Here is a 24,241-nt window from a genome sequence, read left to right on the forward strand (position 1 = left end):
AAGACGTCTCATTTCTTTTTATTAAAAAAAAAAAAAAAAAAACACACACATAAACCTATTCATATAACAGCTTAGTCTCCTTTCAACACAAACTCCCATTCAAACTGCAGATTGTCATACAAGAGAGTGTGCTTAGAAATTGGATTTGGATTCTATTTATGAACAACTGTTTGATAAAGAAACCTGATTTACTACAGTCAGTCTACTACTTATTTCGGTTTTGTTGTTTGAAGAAAATAAATGAGTCATTCACACAATGGACCAATCGCAAAACCACGCCCCCAAATCCCAAAGGATATCTAGCCATATATGTGCACAGGAATGCAATGTGTTCATGACTTAAAACATAATTTTTCTAACTTTCAAAAAGCAAAAACCCGATGGTTTAATGCTGTGCGTGGGGTACCTGTAATTCCGACGCCAGGTACACTGAAAGATTGGGAGGACCATTGTGCTTTTATCGAAGCCAAACAAGAAGGCTCACAACATGCACGCTATGGATAGGGCTCTGTCGTCGACCACGTAAACAACTGAGTGTCAAGTCAGTCACCCGAGGACACTTATGCTTGCTCAAAGTAATGATCAATTTGTTAAAAGAAAATATATTTGACAGCATGTAGTAAAAACGTACACTTAACTTTTAATGTTAGTTTGCTAACATTTGACTGCCTACGTGTTTACTAGTGGATTGTATAAAATATAAATAATCTAATCTGTCAAGACCCCAGCACTGAAGTGGAAAGTAAACACCACAAACTTTCTATTAAAAAAGGAAGATGGACTTAAGTTTGGTCACAGACGGACACGAAGGGAAGTTCTCCTCACACACAGACCTAGCATTTTGCTGCAGTCAACTCGAATGCACGCCGCTCTCTCAACGTTGAGTATTTATATAAGTCTTATTCATGTCAGATGTACAGTGGGGCAAATAAGTATTTAGTCAACCACCAAGTGTGCAAGTTCTCCTACTTGAAAAGATTAGAGAGGCCTGTAATTGTCAACATCGGTAAACCTCAACCATGAGAGACAGAATGTGGAAAAAACAAACAGAAAATCACATTGTTTGATTTTTTAAAAAGAATTTATTTCCAAATTAGAGTGGAAAATAAGTATTTGGTCACCTACAAACAAGCAAGATTTCTGGCTGTCTAAGAGGTCTAACTTCTTCTAACGAGGACTAACAAGGCTCCACTCATTACCTGTATTAATGGCACCTGTTTTAACTCATTATCGGTATAAAAGACACCTGTCCACAATCTCAGTCAGTCACACTCTAAACTCCACTATGGCCAAGACCAAAGAGCTGTCGAAGGACACCAGAGACAAAATTGTAGACCTGCACTAGGCTGGGAAGACTGAATCTGCAATAGGTAAAACGCTTGTTGTAAAGAAATCAACTGTGGGAGCAATTCTTAGAAAATAGAAGACACACAAGATCACTCTCAGTCTCCCTCAGTCTGGGGCTCCATGCAAGATCTCACCCCGTGGCGTCAAAATGATAACAAGAACAGTGAGCAAAAATCCCAGAACCACACGGGGGGACCTAGTGAATGAGTTACAGAGAGCTGGGACCACAGTAACAAAGGCAACTATCAGTAACACAATGCGCCGCCAGGGACTCAAATCCTTCACTGCCAGACATGTCCCCCTGCTGAAGCCCGTACACGTCCAGGCCCGTCTGTGGTTCGCTAGAGAGCATTTGGATGATCCAGAAGAGGACTGGGAGAATGTGTTATGGTCAGATGAAACCAAAATAGAACTTTTTGGTAGAAACGCAGGTTCTCGTGTTTGGAGGAGAAAGAATACTGAATTGCATCCGAAGAACACCATACCCACTGTGAAGCATGGGGGTGGAAACATCATGCTTTGGGGCTGTTTTTCTGCAAAGGGTCCAGGAAGACTGATCTGTGTAAAGGAAAGAATGAATTGGGCCATGTATCGAGAGATTTTGAGTGAAAATCTTCCATCAGCAAGTGTATTGAAGATGAGACGTGGCTGTGTCTTTCAGCATGACAAAGATCCCAAACACACAGCCAGGGCAACAAAGAAGTGGCTTCGTAAGAACCATTTCAAGGTCCTGGAGTGGCCTAGCCAGTCTCCAGATCTCAACCCCATAGAAAATCTGTGGAGGGAGTTGAAAGTCCATGTTGCCCAACGACAGCCCCAAAACATCACTGCTCTAGAAGAGGTCTGCATAGAGGAATGGGCCAAAACAGCAGCAACAGTGTGTGAAAAGATTGTGAAGAGTTACAGAAAACGTTTGGACTCCGTTATTGCCAACAAAGGGTACATAGCAAAATATTGAGATGAACTTTTGGTATTGACCAAATACTCATTTTCCACATTGATTTGCAAATAAATTCTTTAAAAATCAAACAATGTGATCTTCTGTTTTTTTTCCACATTCTGTCTCTCATGGTTGAGGTTTACCCATGTTGACAATTACAGGCCTCTCTAATATTTTCAAGTGGGAGAACTTGCACAATTAGTGGTTGACTAAATACTTATTTGCCCCACTGCTTATTTATGATCTAAGTTGTTTATTTAGCACCTCTGGAAAATATTGATAATCCGACTGACTATAAAAGACTGCTTATTCATCGCCACAAAAGCTTTGGGTGAAAAATCTGACAGAACACATGCCATTACATTACTAAATAGCTAACGTTACAGCTATATAGATATTTGGCCTATTTGGGTTTTCGTTTGTAAGTTTCGAGAGGTAGTATTTCGCCTCGATTATAATAATGGTCTCCTCTCTGAAAAGTTTAATACCATGGCATGGACACAGCGCTCCACTGCATACTGAAACCCTCTCTGAAAACAAATATAAAACATTTAATTTTCAAAAGCAGGTCTATTGCTGGCGGCACGGTGGCAGAACGCTTAGCACGTCCGCCACACAGTTCTGAGATCAAGGGTTCAATCCCGGAATCCGGCCTTCCTGTGTGGATGTTTGCATGTTCTCCCCATGCCTGCATGGGTTATCTCCAGTTACTGCGCCCCCCCACCCCCACCCCCATCCCAGCTGATCGAACACACTAAATTGGCACTAGGTATGAGTGTGTGTGTAAATGTTTGTTCGTCTTCTTGTGCCTTGCGATTGGCTGGCAACAGATTCAGAGTGAACCCCACCTACTGCCCATAGTTAGCTGGGATTGGCTCCAGCACCCCCGTGACCCTGGTGAGGATAAGCGGCACGGAAAATGAATGAATGAATGTCTATTGCCAGCTGTGGTAGTGCAAATTCAGAAGTTTGAACTCTCGCCATCATCCATAAATTGTTCATTCACTCAATCACAGTCACTGAGAGAATATGACAGAGCCTTGGGTTGGCCGAGTTTTACAAGGGGACAGGGCTTTTGCGATAAGTCCATTGATATCAGCGCTTTGACCACAAGAAAAAAAAAAGTCAATCAGCAACACTTTTCTTATTTGAATGAGCAAGACTTTTGTCTTATTTTTGTACTGAGAAATTCTTTTTATGTTTTATACTGAGAACCTTATTTTATAAAACTAAAAACTTTTATGTACTTAAAACAGTACAGTTGTAGACTACAGTTAAAGTCAGGAAACTGTAATAAAAAATTTTTTTTTGAAGGAAATAGTCATCCATTTTATCTTCATTGTTACTTTCAACATGCCTAAAACAACTTGAAGTTAAATTGTTAATGTAACTGAAAAAAGTGACATTTATCCAATTAAACGTTTAATAGTCCGATTAATCGATTATAAAAAAATAATAATAATAATCGCTAGTTGCAGGCCCAACATTTACTGATCTAAATTGATTTTTTAGTAAATCACCGTAGTCTTAAATGGACAAATTTATCTACTATAGCCGGAGGCTGTTGAGCTAACATGGTTTTTTTGCCTGCTATATGCCAAAAGGCCACCCTGTTATGAGTGAATTGGAAATAGCTACTGAAATGAAGTTGTTTTATGTATTTGATTAAAAATAGAATAAAAAATACATTAATGAACATTTAGTGAAATGACCTATTTTGTGTTGATTCATAATTGCTCTTTGATTAAGCAAAAATACAGTGGGGAGAACAAGTATTTGATACACTGCCGATTTTGCTGGTTTTCCCACCTGCAAGCCATGTAGAGGTCTGTAATTTGTATCATAAGTTCTCTTCAACTGTGATGGACGGAATCTAATACAAAAATCCAGAAAATCATATTGTATAATTTTTAAATAATAAATTTGTATTTAACTGCATGAAATAAGTATTTGATACATTACCAACTAGTAAATATTTCCGCTCTCAGTTCTTTTTTAAGAACCCCTCCTGTTCTCCACTCAGTGCCGGAAGTAACTGCACCTGTTTGAACTTGTTACCTGTATAAAAGACACCTGTTCACATGCTCAAACAAACAAACTCCAACCTCTTCACAATGGCCAAGACCAAAGAGCTGTGTAAGGACATCAGGGATAAAATAATAGACCTGCACAAGGCTGGGATGGGCTACAGGAAAATAAGCAAGCAGCTCGGTGAGAAGGTAACAACTGTTGGAGTGATTATTACAAAATGGAAGAAGTTCAAGTTGACGGTCAATCTGCCCCGTTCTGGGGCTCCATGCAAGATCTCAAATCGTGGGGCATCACTGATCATGAGGAAGGTGAGGGATCAGCCCAGAACTACACAGCAGGACCTGGTCAATGACCTGAAGAGAGCTGGAACCACAGTCTCGAAGAAAACGATCGGAAACATATTACGCCGTCATGGATTAAAATCCTACAGCGCACGCAAGGTCCCGCTGCTGAAGCCACTGCATGTCCAGACACGTCTGAAGTTTGCCACTGACCATCTGGATGATCCAGAGCAGCAATGGAAGAAGGTCATGTGGTCGGATGAGACCAAAATTGAACTTTTTGGTCTAAACTCGGCTCGTCGTGTTTGGAGGAAAAAGAAGGATGAGTACAACCCCAAGAACACCATCCCAACCGTGAAAGATGGAGGAGGAAACATCATTTTTTGGGGCTGCTTCTCTGCCAAGGGTACAGGACGACTGCACCGTATTGAGGGGAGGATGGATGGGGCTATGTATCGCCAGATCTTGGCTGACAACCTCCTTCCTTCAGTGAGAGCCCTGAAGATGGGTCATGGCTTGGTCTTCCAGCATGACAACGACCCAAAGCACACAGCCAAGGCAACAAAAGAGTGGCTCTGTAAGAAGCATTTTAAGGTCCTGGAGTGGCCTAGCCAGTCACCAGATCTGAACCCGATAGAAAATCTATGGAGGGAGCTGAAAGTCCGTGTTGCCCGGCAGCAGCCCCGAAACCTGAAGGCTCTGGAGAAGATCTGCATGGAGGAGTGGGCCAAAACCCCTGCTGCAGTGGGTGCAAACCTTATCAAGGACTACAGGAAACGTTTGGTATCTGTAATAGCAAACAAAGGTTTCTGTACCAAATATAAGTTCAATTTTTGTGATGTTTCAAATACTTATTTAATGCAATTAAATGCAAATTTATTATTTAAAAATCATACAACGTGATTTTCTGTTTTGTTTTGTTTTTTGTATTAGATTCCGTCCCTCACAGTTGAAGAGAACTTATGATACAAATTACAGACCTCTACATGCTTTGCAAGAGGGAAAACCAGCAAAATCGGCAGTGTATTAAATACTTGTTCTCCCCACTGTATCTATTTATTTGAACACTTGATTAGTCAATTAATTCTTCTGTAGGCTACTTGAATCCTAAAACATTTGACAGCTGCAGCCCTAGTAGTGACATACTTTTTTTAAGTAGAGTATCTGTATCATGCTACCCTCTAATGGCCAAAATAGGCATGAACTAAAGCATGAAATCAGCACAAACTGCAGTAATTCTTTGACGGCTCGAAGTTATTTTTAAGGCTCTAAAATGTTTACTCTCCCATGAAAAACCTGAGGTCCCTTTTGTCGCATGAATGTTAGCAAACAGTATATGCCTAAGCGTTGATTTGATTAAAACACGCTTATGAAATGCCATGTATTAAATCACGCAGGCTTCCATTGATTCAATTGAAATAGGTTCTGTAGCCAGTAACTATTGCAACACATAACTCACTATAAAAACTAAAATGAAGCAAAGTTCTAAAGTGTATTTTAAATTTCTAGGGAAGCAATGAATTGAAAATTTGACTACCACCATTATACTCTCAGTTACTTATTATATATACTTTTCATAATCTTGCCTGATCAGCAAAGTTTTATTACCTTGCCCGTGACCATTTTTTAAATCCAGCAGCCAAAGTACCACTTTATTCGCACTTTGAACCATGTGCCACACTTACCTGGAGTCTGAGTGGCTGCCTTTGCTTGCGGCTGTGGTTGGCTCCCCTGTCTCGGTCTCCGTCTCTGCCACGCTCCCTGCCGTCCAAATCCTCCTCCTCACTGAAGTGCTCAATGCCCACCAAGTCATCAGAGAGGTCGGTGGCATTGCCACGGAGACTGTCTCTACCGACGCTGTCTACACTCCCCACACCCGAGCTGCAGCTTGCAGACAGGCTGCCTGCTTGGCCGGCAACCTGGTTGTCTGCCGTCTGGGCCAGTAGGTCACGCAGCTTGTAGCGGACGTCCTGTGTGCAGCTGGGGCTCTGCTTCATGAGGCTGCCGCCCAAACCCTCACTGCCGCACAAGGTCGCCTGGCCCATGTCCCCTAGCGCCATCAGACTGTTGGCCTGCTCCAAGGGCCCGCACGGTTCCTAAAAATGAATGAAAAGTACATCTTTGATTCTCAAAACTTTGGTATCTGACTATGCTTACCACTGCAGCGTAGGGATGCAACAATAAAGTTAAGTCACGATTCGGTACGATTTTCGATACAAGGGACACGATTTTTGATTCGATTCAATACATTTAATGCTCTGAAACAAAAAATACTAGTGATTTTATTATTTTTATTTTGCTAACAAACAAAAATAACAATGACATCATATAAACATGCATAATAGCGCATAATATTTATGTGCTTACTCTTGCTGATCTGAAGAAATTTTGTATAAAAGTGCTGAGAACAATCTTTACTGTTTGTAAAGTGAGGCGGGGCACACTGTTGATTGCTACTGCTCTCTCAGCAGGTATGTTTACCACATGTGCAAAACATCCTATTAGTGGTCCGAGTCCATCTGTGTTACGTGCTGAATTAACAATATTTACAACATTATCTACTGTATAGCTGTATTGTCACTGGTATGGATTGATTTGGCCTGCTTAGCTTCCATTCAGTCATGGCGGTTTTTAATTTATCGGTGTAGTATATGGACTACGCGTCCCATGATCATTCTGGGCTCACGCAGCCAATGGCATGGGACTTGGGTTGGGGTGTAACATAGCATATCTAGGTTGCTATTTGATGATATCAAGTGTGCGCGCGCGAGTGTTGTCGGGCATTAAAAAAGTAAGCAAACGCCACAGAAGTCACGTCTAACCCGTTCATAAACAGGACGAGTTTGAAGTACAGCGCTCTTAATTTGCCACTCATTGTTCATCGTGTAACCGTTAGCTTTCAGTGTCGTCCCGGGGTATCAAGCTGTCTAATGTCAAAGCGAGGTTGTTCGTAGCAGCCAAGTCGGCAACAATATATTGGTGGACTTTGTTGTACGCATCCATAAAGATGGTCTTTGTTAAATATGTATGAGTGGGGATAGCATATCAGCTCACCCAAAATGCTGCCAAACAACGGATCTGTACGACATTGAAGCCTTCTTAAAAGAAATTTAAGAAAAGAAAATTTCTGTCTTTCTTCACGAGCGATGATCCTCGTGTGCCACACCTCCCATCTTTCAGGCAGTTTGGGGGAGGAGTGGAGGAGGGGGCTGCTAGCGGCAGAGTTTGTTTTTTGAAGGCAAAGCTGCGCCGGAAATTTTAGCGAGAAAGACGACAAAAATGAATTCTGAAGATACCTGTATATTTTGGAAACTTTTGATTTGGATTGAATGTTTTTGCATTTTGAATCGAAGAGGGCGTATCGAATGGTTCAATACAAAACCAAGTATTGTTGCATCCTTACTGCAGTGGTAAATTAAGAATGACCCAAGTGACCTTTCGCAAACTCCACAACCCAAACGGCCATCGACCTAGAGGCCGTTGTTAAGTGAGCAAACTCTCGGATGGCCCATTGTCTAATTGAATGATTTGGTGGTTTTGAGATAGCCAACTGCCATAGAGGCCGTTGTTAAGTGAGCAAACTCTCGGATGGCCCATTGTCTAACTGAATGATTTGGTGGTTTTGAGATAGCCAACTGCCATAAAACTACCATAAAATGGTGAAGTGATGCAACCATGAAAATCTGTATCAGACACAAGGTGCTGTCAGTCCTCCCAGTCAAAATGGATTGGACATCTAGAGGTGTCAATGGCACTAAAAGATAACCATTCACAGCCAGTCCACACAGTTTAAATGACTTGGACATTTATTGGCATCAATAGCATGGATTGAAAAAATATATATGTATATGGCGGAAAACAGACAAGACTGAAAAAGCTGTTTCTGCTCTTGCACTCCTCTTTAAAATAAACTGCAGTATTTTAAGCCAAAACAACTGTTGTGTTTGATAGAACAATAAGTCTATACTCTGCCATAGCAGATTCGTGGCGCATTAAGCCCCTGAAATATTTTTAATTTGCCCGTTTCACCCTGGAAACCCCCGTTTACAGACGTCGCGCAACCGTTTTTGTTTCAACTCAGCCATGAAAACAAGGTAAGTAATTATGTTTATTATCAAACTGTCATTTTTAGCTTAGAATCATTAATTGATGTCTAATATTTTGTTAAAAAAAAAACTTCGCATATTTTAAATTTTCAAACAAATTACGTCACAATGAAAAAAATAGCGTCTGCAAAAACTGATATCTACCTCCTAACTAGCGCTAAATTGTATTTTTTGTTACTGTCGCATTTCCCCCGATATGTTAGATGATAAATAATCGATCCTAACAAAGAAAAATTAAAAAAAAACCTTTAAAAGGATAAAAATATGAAAAAGAAAATCTCGACCCCTCCTTGATGTCTGCGACTTCGGCATCGCGACCCTTGTTATATTACCGTGTTTCACCCATAAAATCCCCCAAAAAATCCAGCTGTGGCCATTCACACAGCTGTGACACTCAGTGATACATGCAACATGGAGTTTTTCGATCGAAACAAGGTAAGTACACGATAATATCTCGTTAAAGTCATGGCGTCTGTAATTCTGCTCTCGTGTGCTCTCACCTCCAGATTTGCTGTTTAAAAAAACTTTTTTTTTTTTTTTTAAATGCCCTCCAGTCCAAAATTTTTCTTCCCCCAGAAAATTGATATTTTAAGCTTTCCAGTGATGTATCACACACATATCTGCCCTATAAATTGTTAAAGTGGCTTGCGATACTATTAAAGAGTTAACTTTTTAGGAATAAAACTGCCTCCTTGTTAATACTAATCTTTGAAAATACAATTATTTCCATTTTTCATACGTTTTCCAGACCTAAAAATAATTAAAAATGAAATTCCGTACTTTCCATACTTGAGTAGGAACCCTGGGCCCGCTCTCACCACCCATGTTACTGGCACCACACTCCACCATGAAGTTGGGGAAGTTCGGGTATCCTCCGCTGCTGCCACCCGAACAGCTTCCACTGCTCTCTCTTCCTTTCCCCCCACTGCCGCGCTCCTCTTGCTTGGGGAGGACGCCGCCCAGCATTCCTCCTCCAGCTGCTGCTGCCGCAGCAGCAGCAGCAGCAGCTGCGCTAGCCGCCTTCCTCTGAGAGATGATCTGCGTGCACTCGTCAATGACTGTCTTGATCTGCAGGATGCTGGCGGCAGTGAGAATGCAGAGCGCCTGTGACTGAAGCACCACCAGCGAGCCACTGTACATGAAATCCACCAGCTGCTTGACGGTTTCAGCGGGTACCAGGGGTGGCACTGAAATCTCAGAGTGTCCCAGAAGCAGCTTATCCTGGAAGAATGGGCTTCCAGCAGCCAGGACGCACGCGTGGGCCCGCAACGAGGCATCATGGATGCGCACCGTCACGTCACAAAAGAGGCCCTCGCGTCTTTGGGTACGCAAGGCCTCCAGCACAGACTGGCTGGAATTGTGCAGGTGGATGTAGTGGACAGTCTCCGTGCCGGGAGCCATGGCGGGTGGCGGTGAGTCACTAGGGACTGGGTGGGGATGGGGGAGGGGGAGGGGAGGGAGGTGCCTGGGGTTCTGCGTCAGCTTGAGGGATAAGGAGGAACGGGAGGGAATCGGGTACAGCGCATGGGCCACGGTCGGGCCGGGTCCCAATTTAAGGAGTCATGTGAGCGTACGTTGCTGAGAGGCAAGCTGTTGCTGAGGATGCCCTACGGAGCGAGGTGGTGAGAGCCACTGCTTTTGTCGTATCTGTCAGGGAAAAAGACAAAAAAAATAGTCTTTAATGTTTTGTAAGGAGGATTACATCAAGGCTAATTCAACAGAACTCCTTTTTGATCTGATTGACCTCAAACTTTTTGACACATCTGTTGAGCTTGCTGCAGGGTTTGCATGAATCAAAAGACTCAATATTTTATGGGACTGCAGAGAGCAGGTGAAGTTCAAACACATCATGCAATGTGCAACGCAACTTAGGTTTTGCCATGATCCCCAAAATGCCAACACCTAAATGTGGCAAGGGCTTTCGGGGCTACTTGTTATTGCATTTTTGGTTGACATCTGCTATTAATATTTAGGGTACAATCAGTGATATGATGTATATGGTGCTTTTAAGGCACTATTCCTCTTGCAAAAGGTGGCTGCTGGTTGACCCAAACAAATGACGTCATCGAACAGGTTAGGTTTTACCCGAGTGACGTCGCAAGGCTAGTTTAGTGAATTGGTGTTAGCTGTTGACGTTAGCCTCACGGTTATCCACATGAAAAAAATTCAATTTTCAGTCCCCTTCACAAATATTTCTCTTTTATTGTATACGGCTGTATACAAAAAAATACACAATTAAAGCGTCTACTCGATCTTGGGTGCCTTCGCCCCGCTTCCCACGTTCCTTAGCATAGCTACACGCTAAACGCCTAGCTAGCCAAATTAGCATGTGGAGCTAACGGGCTACTGTACGAGCCTGCTTTTCTGTTCTGCAAGGTTTAGCAACGTCAACGTCAAGTATACATGCGCTATGCATGCACACACGGTATTAAATGTCGACCGCGTACCTGAGACGTGCGCTGACACCTCTGAACTCAGTGTCTTTTTTTTCCTTTTGCTTCAGCAGGGTGGATGCAGTAAGAAAGCCCGCAGTATGAAAGCTCAAATAGCTGCTGCTGCCTGCCTGATGGTGGTGGTAAGGGTTGGAAACAAACACATGCACGTCAACATGCACGCCCACACACACAACACAACAGGGACGTGATGTTTAAATCACAGTTTTAAAAAAGAAGGGGAAAAAAGCACACAGCGCTCAAAGAAACACGCATGCTCACAAGACGTCTAGAAGTAGGACTGTGTGGCTGCCTACCTTGCTTCGAGTGCACCAAGCGTTTAAAGAACACCTGCACGCCCACGCTGTCTAGCAGAGTCACGTAAAAACAAAGACTATTGTTTCGATACAGTATTTTCAATTCAAATGAATCGAACGAGTTTGGTTAAGAACTCATTTTGTACTGGATTTGGTTTAGGACTATACAAAGACTATTTAAATATCTTATAATTAATAATGTACATGTATATACACTACCGTTCAAAAGTTTAAGCTCATCTAAATAATTTAGTGTTTTCCTTCAAAAATCACACTTTTACTTTTCAAATGAGTTGCAAAATGAATAGAAAATATAGTCAAGACATTGACAAGGTTACAAATAAGGATTTTTATTTGAAATAATCCTTTTTTTCTTCAAACTTTGCTTTCATCAAAGAATGCTCGCTTAGCAACAATTACAGCTTTGCAGAATTATGGCATCCCAGCTGTTAATTTGTTGAGGGAATCTGGTGAAATTTCACTCCACACATCCAGAACCACCTCCCACACGTTGGATGTGCTTGATGGGCACTTCTTGTACCATACGCAGGGGTGAAAGTGGCAAGAAATTCTTGCCGGAACTCCCCAACGAGAAGGTAGCCACAGAGCCAGAAATTTTGTTTATTTATTTATTTTCATTTGGGGGATGCATAACCTCCTAAAAACTACTGAAATGCAAAGAAAACTGTTTTGGCACAGTTATTTCTATAACACATACAAAAAGTGATTGTTATTTATAATTGTATTTTTTTCAATGATTTGCAAAAGTAAAAAAGTTAACAAAAAAAGCAATAAACCCAACGTCCATCTCCTAAGTTTTTATTCTCCCTCATTTCCTGACATACTAAATGCCAAATCTAAATTTTAACTACTTAAGAACATAGGATGTATATTAAAATTGAAGTTAATGTAAACATTTGCTATTGCTTTCTTTTTTTTCTTTAATAATAAAGATATAAGTAACATACATTCAGAAAAAATAAGTACAAATGTAACATATTATGCGGAGTGAAATGGAATATATTATGAAGATCGCCCAAAAATTGGCAACAATTTTTTTTAAATCATAAGAAATGAATAAGTAGCCTAACGTAAATAAACAAATATAAGTCCAAAGTGCACTTTGACAGCTAAGATGTTCTGAACCTCCTATCAGAGCAAATAAAATAAATATAAATGAGCCTCCTCAACTCTTTCCTTGCTCTTAAAGATTTGATCCATTTTCAGTTGCATTGCCCTTTTTTTGTCGCATCAATTCAACACTTTTTTTTTTTTTTTTTTTGCTGTTCCAGAAAACATGCACATTTGAACCACTCAGAGCTAACTATCTCTGCTGATCACATGCCAGTATGTCAACCAATTGAACGGATAAAGGAGTCCAGGTGTTTTGCTTTGCTGCGTGCATTCACACATTGATGTGACTCGTCATCGTCAGACTCAGATAACTGCGGCAGCTGGGGAAACCTCCATGCCGTCCGTGGAATAAAATAAATAATAAATATCGGTGGAAACAGATTACGAGACACAAGTACTTTATTATGCTTGTTGTTAATACTTGTGTATGTAAATCTGATGTTGGTAGATTATTTTCTTCTTGGAGATGAAATGCATGTGTGGCAGTTTAGCATTATTATATTTTTTTTACATAGCGTTTTGACAGTTGCCATCATATTTTTGGAATCAAAGCACCGTGTACCGGAACAGCATTCCGGCCGTGAATCTTATTCCGGAACTGCGTTCCGGCCCTGAATCTTATACCGGAACTGCGTTCCTGACCGTTCTGGCCCACTTTCACCCCTGACCGTCCGGTCAAGCTGCTCCCACAACAGCTCAATGGGTTTGAGATCTGTTGACTGTGCTGGCCACTTCATTACAGATAGAATACCAGCTGCCTGCTTCTTTCCTAAGTAGTTCTTGCGTAATTTGGAGGTGTGCTTTGGGTCATTGTCATGTTGTAGGAGGAAATTGACTCTAATCAAGTGTTGTCCACGGTATATGGCATGGCATTGCAAAATGCAGTGATTGCCTTGTTTATTTAAAATTCCGTTGATCTTGCACAAATCTCCCACTTTACCAGCACCACAGCAACCGTAGACCATCACATTACCTTCACCATTGTTGACAGATGACATCAGGCAGTCTTACAGCATCTTTTCAGTTGTTTTGTGTCCCACAAATGTTCTTCCTTTTGATCCAAAGTCCAAACACCTCAAACTTTGATTCATCTGTCCATAACAGTTTTTTTTCCAATCTTCCTCTGTCCAATATCTGTGTTCTTTTGCCCATATTAATAGTTTCCTTTTATTAGTCTGTCTCAGATTTTTTTTTTTTTTTTTTTTTTTTTTGTCTTTTTTTTTTTTTTTTTGCCACGCTGCCCTGAAAGTCCCGGAGTCGTCTCTTCACTGTCGACATTGACACTGGCGTTTTACGGGTACTATTTAATGAAGCTGCTTGATGGGGACTTGCGAGGCATGTATTTCTCAAACTAGAGGCTTTTATGTACTTGTCTTCTTGCTTGGTTGTTCAGCGGGGCCTCCCGCTTCTCTTTCTACTCTGGTTAGATCTTGTTTGTACTGCTCTCTGAAGGGGGTAATACACAGCATCATAGGAAATCTTCAATTTCTTGGCAGTTTCTCTTATGGAATAGCCTTCTTTTCTAAGAACAGATTGTCAAGTTGCACGTGAAAGTTGTCTTTTTCTGGCCATTAAACTCTGGTCAGAGTTTAATCAAACCCACAAAGGTGATGCTCCAGATGCCCAACTAGCTCAAAGGAAGATCAGTTATATAGCTTCTTTAACCACCTAAACTGTTTTGAGCTGTGCCAACATAATTGCACAAGGTTTTCTAATCATTTATTATCCTTCTAAGGCAGGGGTGTCCAAACTTTTTGCAAAGGGGGCCAGAATTGGTGTGGTAAAAATGTGGGGGGCCGACCTTGGCTGATGTCCTTTACATAGAACAATATACAGTGCTGCTCGAAAGTTTGTGAACCCCACAGCGATGTTCAGATTTTTTGTAAAAAAAACTAAAATAACCTTATTAAATGTTAAGTTATACCCAAATCCACAATACTGACATTCCAAATAATGGACTGAAACAAAAGAAATAGTTATATTGTCATTCTTTATTTAACAAAGGTGGTTGATTTAAGAAAAACTCAGATATCATGTGTGCAAAAGTATGTGAACCCCTTCAGTTAATAGGATATTGCGCCTCCTTTTGCAGAGATTACCTCAACCAAACGGTTTCTGTAGTGACTAATCAGCCTCTCACATCTACTTTGGGGGATTTTTGCCCATTCTTCCTTGCAGAACGCAGTCAGTTGAGAGAGGTTTGATGGGCGTCTGGCATGAACTGCTCGCTTCAGGTCCCGCCACAGCATTTCAATGGGATTTAGGTCAGGACTTTGACTGGGCCAGTCCAGAACACGAATCTTCTTCTTTTTCAGCCATTCCTTGGTTGTATTGCTGGAATGCTTTGGATCATTATCATGTTGCATGATCCACCTTCTGCCAAGCTTTAACTTCAAAACAGATGGCGTCAGGTTATGTTCTAGGATTTGACAATATTCCTCAGAATTCATGATTCCCTGGACTATGTGGAGTTGTCCAGGTCCTGAGGATGAAAAGCAAGCCCAGATCTTGACATTCCCACCTCCATGCTTCACTGTTGGGAGAAGGTTCTTTTGGTGGTATGCAGTGTTGACTTTTCGCCAGACATGGCGGTTTTGGTTGTGACCAAACAGTTCAATTTTGCACCTACATCAGTTGATGAAAACTCTTTTTAATTTAGTCTCGACAACACAACTGTTAAAAAAACAAAAAAAAACTACTGAATTGATTGATTAGGAAATCAGGTTGAAATAATAGAAAATTCCAAAATGTTGAGGGGGTTCACAAACTTTTGAGCAGCACTGTATTTATGCAAATTTTAGCAAGCCATTCTGTGTGTCACATTTGCTTTATTGTTATATTTTAATTAATAATTTCCACAAAATCTTGCAACTAGCCTTTGTGGCGTTCTCTTTCATCTCTTGGGCTCTTGCGAAATACTGCTGCTGTAAAATTAAACTAGCTTTAAGTTGCTTCAATTTCTCGCTACGTATCTTCCCTGTAATCTTGTCGTTCATGTCAGCTTGTCTTGTTTAGTAATATCGCCTCACATCGAACTCTTTAAAAACAGCGACTGTCTCTTTGCAAATGAGGCAGACAGTTTTTGCGTGTTTTAGTGAAGAAATAGTCCAATTTCCGCCTATCTTTGAAGCGTCGGCCGTCACAGTCAACTTTTTTTTGTTGTTGTTGATTGTCGCCATTTTAGAAAATTGGGAGTAAAGGGTCACGCGGGGTAATGTTGCTTAGAGTGCTGCTGCCTTTTAGTGGGTAAATGAGGAGCAGCATTTTGTGTGTAAGCTACTTCATATGCTGGTAGCAGTACTGCTGACCAATTTATTAGGTCTGTGTGCGGGCCAGACATTATTGATTTTATGACAGAGGCTGGGGGCCGGATGAAATTTGACTACGGGCCGCATTTGGCCCCCGGGCCGCACTTTGGACATGTCTGTTCTAAGGCAACTAGCAAACAATGTACCATTAGAAAACTGGAGGGATGTTTGCTGTAAATGCACGGGCCTCTTAACAAAACTACGTATATATTGCATTAAAACCAGACGTTTCCAGCTAGAATAGTCATTTACCACATTAATAATGTGTAATGTATAGTGTTTTTCTGATTAGTTTATTTCCATTAAAAAAAACTGCGCCTTTCAAAAAAGGAGGAAATTTTTAAGTTACCCCAAACTTTTTAACCGTAGTGTATATAGAGATGTGTATGCGTGTGTGTGAATTCAAATAAAAAGTTTAAAATAAGACACTTATACAGTATTTGGAGTGTAAAAAAAAAAAAAAGTAGCCTCCAAAGGTAAAGTTTTTTTTTCTTAACTGGCACTCCCTATTTTCTATCTGGGCTGTGCAAGTAGATGTCACTTAGTTTGTGGCAATGATCCAAGCCTGTATTTGTCATCATGGTGACAAAGATCAAACTTGACCTGCAGTTCATGGGGCAAGGTATACAGTAACTCAATTGCATGACACAGGGCACTCACAACAAGCTAATTTCAGCAAGCCAAAACATTTTTAAAATGTACTCTAATTTTTTATCATTATAGTATTTTGACATGACTTTAAGAACGAGACAGCAGACTTTGTTCCACAACAAAATAGAATTTAATCATGAACTCACTTCTGTGTGAAACAAAACGCATCACAGCTCTTTTCTCCCTTTTGTCTGCGTGTAAGGCATGCAGTCTCCACACAGCTTTGACATTGAAAGCGTACAGGTCCGACACACACACACGCACACACACACACCTTTCACGCAAACTAGACAATAAAGCGCCTGCAGCAGTAGTACTCCACCCTTCCCGTTCAGTGCCGATACGGGATTCAATACAACAACAAAGCATAGTAGTTCACAAGTAAGTTCTAAGCAAAGACTAACATTTGTCCCCTGCTACCTGGACACGTGACGACACAAATAGACGCACACCAGCAGTCAGGAGCAGAGATGGGATCAAGTCACATGTGCAAGTCCCGAGCCTTAATCTTCAGTGAGTCTTCAAGTCTTCAAGCAAGTACAAAGTCATTAATCATGTTATCTCAAGTCAAGTTTCAAGGAAAGTGACCTCATAAAACAAGTCTTGCTTAAAAGGTTTTAAGGTGCAATTTCAGATTGAACCTAAATAAAATACAGGTGAATTTATATTCCTTAATTTCTTTTTCTTAAGAATTTGGATGCACAAATCAAACCGTTGAATGTTTTAGGACTTTTTGCCCAAAATGCTGTTCTCTAACAAAAAGCTGAAAGGCGTTTGTCCACAAGTATCCTGGTTGAAAAACAAAATCCTCCAAGTTTATATATGTCTTTTAGTGTCCCCCACCCAAGTCAAATCATCAACTGAGTCCACGTCACAATGACAAGAGTCCCCAATCCCTGGTCAGCGGTTTAGCATGTGATGTCATGGGAAGGAATGGCGCAGCCGTGACATGGCAGCAAGCCCTTGTCGCCCAGCATTTGGGAAGGTATAACATCTTGGCCCATCAGAATCGTGTGTGCGTGTGTGTGTACATATTTTTATATATATATTTTCTTGTCTTTATGGTGTAAATCCTTTTGGATCACAAAGTGGCCTCAGCAATATAAATAGTCATATATTTGCTTCCAATATAAAAATAAAATTAGCAATACATGAATAAACACACTTACGGACTTTAGACGACAAAAAGCAACAGAGGAAATTGTACAAACACAAGAAACCTGCTGGTGCAGAAAAATAAATATGCAGAGCTTTAGGTGTTTGTTGTGCGCCGCCCTGTCAGTGAGGTGGTGATCGGGTAGGGTCACGGCTGTTGGGGGTTGGCGGGGTGAATGGTGCCGATGGAGCAGCAGCTGGTTTCTTCCGTACTCTCCGGGAGGGCCTCAATGCTGCTGAGCTTCTTGTTCCCTCTGACGGCAGCCCACTGCTGTGATGAGGGCGGCTCCCTTGCCGCTGCCGTCCTCTGACAGCAGGAAGGTGACGTCGCATTTGGGGGAGAGCTCCTTCACCGTTTGCTGGAAGATCCGTGAAAAGCTGAAAAGGAGATGGATTGTGGAAAAGAGTAAAAGAGGTGGCTTGAGTGTTAAAACTAGGGCTGCAATAATATAGTGATCTGGATCGATACTATCAGTCGGTTAAGCAACCATGAATCGATAGTCATCTTTTAAATATCCCGTTTTTGCTAGAATTTGCATTTTTTTTATTGCTTAGGTAAAAATTGACTTATTGTGTAAAATGGGTGGATGATATTGTATTTAATTGATCCGACTCAAGGATCTTAAATCAACATCAAATTGTAGCAGACTTTGTAATATTGGCAAACGTCGTATCGTGTCCAAAGAATTGATATCATATTGTATCATTTTGAATATTATAGAATTGAATTTCTATAGTTACAAATACTGTACAGTGATCCCTTGTTTTTCGCGGTTAATAGGGACCAGAACCGGCTGCGATAAGTGAAAAACCCCGAAGTAGCGTGTTCAATGTATTTAATCAGATTTAGCATTGGAAAGATATATATATACTGTATATAGATAGATAGATAGATAGATAGATAGATAGATAGATAGATAGATAGATAGATAGATAGATAGATAGATAGATAGATAGATAGATAGATAGATAGATAGATAGATAGATAGATAGATAGATAGATAGATAGATAGATATGTAGATATATAGATATATACTGTATAGCATGCTTTTTCCACTTTTTTTCCTAGTTAAAATGCCTTTATTAAATGCTTCAATGAGTGAGTCCACTCAAATTCCCTCACGCTGCTCACTTACAATGAGTTGCCACAGCAACTGTTTAACAAGTTAAACTATGATTGACGCATGCTGCGCTTTGAAGTTCACTTCTCTGGCAAGTTCAAACACTAAACTTCTGTCAATCACCGTTAATTTTTATAAGCAACTCCAGTGCACTCACTGCCTGACCAAAAGAGAGCAGGGAAAGGGAGGGAGGGAGCGAGAGTGAGAGTACGCGATCGGCTCGGGACAGCTCGTCTGTATTTATTATTATTATTTTTTTAAATTGAAAATAAAATCCGCGATGGACTGAGGGCACGAAGTAGCGAGGGATCACTATACAATAAAAAACAACATTTAAACATAAAAAGAGAGCCACACCCCCTTTTTTGACCTTGACCTTCTTTGACTTTGCTACGATGTTGCATCTTTAACACTAGAAAACCCAGCAGAGGCCGACTCGGCCCTTCCTCAAGACAAATATTCCTAATATTCCCAAGCAATGGCCGATTTGGCCTCTCTTCCTAAAAAACCCAAAGGTGGCCCAAATGACCCAAGTGCTTTTGAATTAGCAAGTCGTTGTCCGACAGACAGCAACCATTCATATGTAAATGCAACCACTAGACATACATTGTGTTAGAATGTGGCCCAAACGGAGGGGAACACACCACGTTTGCACACTTAATGTGATAGTTTTTGTCAGTTCAAGTCAAGCTACATTTATTAATGGAGTTTTACGCTTTTTACAAACTTTTAACTTAATTCTCCTATACTCCACACAGAAAAACAGAAAAAAATGGCCCAAATGTGTACATTGTTTTTGCAAAAAAAAACTGCAATTTGAGTTTAAAGCGAGATCATGTATATAGTTTAGAATGACTGGATCTAATGGAGCATGAATTGTGGCCATTTTGTCTGAAGTTAGTACGAGAAAACGTGTAGAAAACCTTTGAGAAAAGCAGAAACAGAATTTGTGTCATGAGAAGGTGGAAGGGAGCGGCCCTGAACAGTTTCTTTGACACACTGAAACAATGACTGAATGTCCTAATAGTCCTAATTATTATGAAGGGAATATATACTGCACAGTGTTGTCGATCTTACTTAAAAAAGTAATTAGTTACAAGTTACTAACTACAGTAAATTACTTTTTGGGAGAAGTAACTCAGTTACCTCATTGTAAGAGTAATTTGTTACTCAGCAAAAAAACTCATGTTACTTTTCATGTTGTACACGTTATTACAAATATACAATAGAAAACATTTCACATCAAAGATGTTTATGTTAACTGATTGAATTGATTTTTTCATTCCTCCCCCAAAAAACGTAGGTCAGATTTTTTACTTTTTTTTTTTTTTTTTTTTAAATTCACTTATATGAGAGTTAGTGGTATACAATTTCATTGGGCTGTCATGATAAATGGTAAAAAAATCACAGGGACTTTGATTACTTGCCATTGAAAATAAATGGGAAATTTGTTTTTATATGTATTTGTTTAAATTCTGATACAGGACATACCATCTTCATAAGTAGGACTGATAATTCAACATTCAGTCATTGTTTCAGTGTGTTCAAAAGCAACTACTCAGGGCTGGTCCCTACGCCCTCCTCAATTATTTATTTTGAGTCCTAATTAATAAGTCTCACCAAAAAACAAAGGAACAATATGTATGCCGATCCTTTCCTAAGGTGGTAAAATGATCAGGTGTTTATTTTGTCATAACATAGCAATTGCATAAATATATATATATATATATATATATATATATATATATATATATATATACATACATACATATATACCGTATATATAATATATATTTCATGTGTGGTGCTCTTCGAATGAAAATATATACTTTGATTGAAGGAACCTTTTTTTTTGGATTGACTAAGACATAGACAAATCTACCTACAAATTTATCAACCTACAGTAGGCAAGTAACAAATAAGTGTCTACTAGTCAGGCTACTTTAGCTGAGGAGGGGGTTGGGCGAAAGAGAAGCAGCCTCACTCAGCAAGGTTTCGCCCAACCCCCTCCTCAGCTAAAGTAGCCTGACTTGAGCCTTTTTCGCACAACCCCCTCCTCAGCTAAAGTAGCCTGACTTACTCAGACACTTATTTCTTACTTGACACTGAACTGCTAAACTTCTGAGAATATTTTAATAACAGTATTTTAATAATTCTAATTCATTCGGATGTATTTGTTTGAATACCCTCTACATGTTAAAAAAAACCATTTCAAAAAGATCAATTAACAATTTGCTGTGGATATACATTTATGTGCATAGATATTTAGAAATAATACAACTAAGCACACCAAGACACAGTGGTGAAATGAAAAGCACCATACATGAAATTGCAGGGAAAAAAATATGCAAGATTAGTAAATACCACTCTTGGTTCAGAAACAAGCCATCATTCAGGTTTCATACAATGGTGTAAATATTACATTGAATTTGAAACCAAATTAAATAAAACTGAACTAGTGCTCCACATCTATGTGCATGTGTTGTGGACCCTTCCGTTAGTTACCAGTGTTTGTTTTGTTTGCTTTGCTTAAATTAAATGAAACAAGCTTGATACAGCCAAACAATATTCTAACAGCTGATGACCAGTATTATCTACTCTCAATGCGTTTTCTTCAGTCAGAAAAGTAATAGTTAAAAAAAGATTAATCACGATAAAGTTGCACTAATTAGGGGTATAATAAATAAAAAATCGACACCACTAATTGTAATGTTAGTTCATTGTTCATTGTGTTTCTTCATTTGTAATGTTTGTTTTGTTTTTCAGTGCACTTTTTGTCGTTGCTTTTGGTTACGTAACAACTTTCCGAACGGACTTATGACGTACGTGAGTGTAAAGAGGTGTCCCAATTCGTAGGGCTGATGTTTCAAGCCCTACCCCTTATTGCTTCGTTTGAAAGGCCAAGGGGTGGGCCAAGGGGTAGAAATTGGATGTGGCTTGCGGTAGGGTAGGCTCGGCTTCGGGGCGGATCTCCAGGGTGTCCCAAAATGGGACACCCTTGGTAATATTAGAGAGCACCAAAACCCCATTGACTTCTCGTGATAATCTTTAAAAAATCCGGAACTCTTATTGTATGATTTTTTTTTCAATAATTTATTCGTAATTTATTGGGGTTCATAAGTATTTGTACCCTTGAGAAAATCATTGCTAATATTTAGTGCAGCAGCCATTGTTTGCAATTACAGAGGTCAGACGCTTTCTGTAGTTCTTCACCAGGTTTTCCCATATGAAAACAGAGATTTTGGCCCATTCCTCCACACAAATCTTCTCTAGATCAGTCAGGTTTCGGGGCTGTCGTTGAGAAACACCAACTTTCAGCTCTATCCAAAGATTTTCTGGATTCTTGGATTGATGTCTGGAGTCCACTCCAGAACCTTGAAATGCATTTTACGCAGCCACTCCTTGGTCAGCTTGGCTGTGTGATTCGGATCATTGTCATGTTGGAAGACCCAGCCACGACTTATCTTCAAGTCCCTGACTGTGGGAGGGAGGTCATGGCCCAAAATCTGACGATACATTGCACCATTCATCCTCTGATTTATAGAGTCGTCCTGTCCCCTTTGCCGAAAAGCATGAGGTTTCCACCTACATACTTCCCAATGGGGATGGTGTTCTTGGGATTGTACTCTGCCTTTTTTTCCCTTCACAAACGACAGTAAAGTTAGCACCAAAAAGTTCTACTTTGGTCTCATCTGACCACATGATTTTCTCCCATGACCCCTCTGCATCATTCAGATGGTCCCTTGCAAACTTCAGACAGGCCTTTACATGTACTGGCTTCAGCAGCCTTTGAAACTGTGCATCCAGCTCTCTGCAGGTCATTGACCAGCTCCTACCATGTAGTTCTAGGCTGAGCCCTCACTTTTCCCATCATGAGTGATGCCCCACGAGGAGAGATTTTACATGGAGCCCCATTCCAAGGTAGATTATCAGTCATGTTTAGCCTTTTCCATTTTCTAACAATTGCTGCAACTGTTGATTTATTCTCACCAAGCTGCTTTCCAGTTGTCCCGTAGCCTTTTCCAGCTTTGTGGAGCTAATCAATTTTTTTATCTGGTGCCTTTCGAAATCTCTCTGGTATTGCCCATGGTAGCGGGTGGATCATAACTGCCTGTGGGGTGCACAGGTGACTATGATGAGCTCAAACGGGTGGGGTAAAGGTGGACTTTTTTTAAGGTAGAATGACAACTCTTTGAGTGTCATAATTATTGCTGATTCTCAGGTGCACAAATACATGAACTGAACCCCAGTAGATAAAAATATATAGCAAATAAATTTTAAAAATCATACAATGTGATTTCTGGATTTTTTTTTAGATTGTCTCTATGAGTGGAAATGCATCTATGATTGAAATTTCAGACCTCCACCTATTTTCAAAGTGGGTGAACTTGCAAAATCACAAGGAGTGCAAATAATTGCTCCTCATTGTATACCAAGTAGTCCCAGGAAAACAAAAAATTCTTGATAACCTTTCAACAAGTCCAGTACAGAGGATAGAGGGTGTATTAGAGGTACATTTATGTGTGTTTTCTATGGTATTTCATCGTTTTGACTTGATAGTTTTGATTTGCTATGATTACTCTTGTTTGAATCCTGTGCATCAATAAATACCAGGAAGAAAAGACAAAAATTAACTTTGTCAGACTCTTATTTCAGTTTTACATTTGATACTGATTCAATGTTCTATTTTCTGCAGGCATCACAAATATACTGTTATAACAAATATTGCTAGCATATAAAGGCCCCACAAATACACTGTCAGAGATATTTTTTCCGACAGTAAAATCGTAAAACAATACACATTAATAAAATGTGCAAAACCCCATAAATGTAGCTTAGTAAATGTAGCTGTTGTGTGTTCCCCTCCATTTGGGCCGCATACCAACACAAGTGGTTGCATTTCCATATGAACGGCTGTTGTCTGTCCGACAACGACTTGCTAATTCAAAAGCACTTGGGTCATTTAGGCCACCTCTGGGTTTTTTTGGAGGCGAGGCCAAATTGGCCATTGCTTGGGACTGTTAGGAGTAGCAGAATTCTCTGGGACTTCTAGTGTTAAAACGCACTATGCCATGGAACACAGGATGAAATTGGTCAGATAGTTGAAAAAGTTGGTCAAAATATGTCGTCACATGAAACTGGTACATAGCGGGAAAAAGTTTGGTAACCTAATGTTCAAAATAGTTTCTGCTGAGGGTACCTGGTGTCCATAACTAGGGTTGTTCCGATCATGTTTTTTTGCTCCCGATCCGATCCCGATCGTTTTAGTTTGAGTATCTGCCAATCCCGATATTTCCCGATCCGATTGCTTTTTTTTTTGCTCCTGACTCAATTCCAATCATTCCTGATAATTTTTCCTGATCATATACATTTTGGCAATGCATTAAGAAAAAAATAAATAAAACTGATGAATATAT

At 40.2% G+C, this 24,241-nt stretch overlaps 2 protein-coding genes across 2 annotated transcripts in view; both read right to left on the reverse strand.

Annotated features, from left to right (window-relative positions):
* zbtb45 (zinc finger and BTB domain containing 45) overlaps positions 1 to 11,439 on the reverse strand; it is a 29,330-nt gene extending 17,891 nt beyond the window's left edge. Inside the window, exons 1-3 of the mRNA XM_057844419.1 lie at positions 11,153 to 11,439; positions 9,486 to 10,352; positions 6,285 to 6,695 (exon numbers count right to left, since the gene is read on the reverse strand). Coding sequence (XP_057700402.1) covers positions 6,285 to 6,695; positions 9,486 to 10,106 — 1,032 coding nt within the window. The 5' untranslated portion in view covers positions 10,107 to 10,352; positions 11,153 to 11,439. The remainder of the gene's footprint in view (positions 1 to 6,284; positions 6,696 to 9,485; positions 10,353 to 11,152) is intronic.
* Positions 11,440 to 16,537: 5,098 nt separating this feature from the next.
* The window catches only part of LOC130920118 (hexokinase-1-like), a 37,904-nt gene continuing 30,200 nt past the window's right edge, over positions 16,538 to 24,241 (reverse strand). Inside the window, exon 18 of the mRNA XM_057843040.1 lies at positions 16,538 to 18,080. Within this exon, the coding sequence (XP_057699023.1) occupies positions 17,930 to 18,080 (151 nt within the window). The 3' untranslated portion in view covers positions 16,538 to 17,929. The remainder of the gene's footprint in view (positions 18,081 to 24,241) is intronic.

Source organism: Corythoichthys intestinalis, chromosome 8 (genome assembly GCF_030265065.1).
Source record: "Corythoichthys intestinalis isolate RoL2023-P3 chromosome 8, ASM3026506v1, whole genome shotgun sequence".
In the NCBI taxonomy this organism is placed as follows: domain Eukaryota; kingdom Metazoa; phylum Chordata; class Actinopteri; order Syngnathiformes; family Syngnathidae; genus Corythoichthys; species Corythoichthys intestinalis.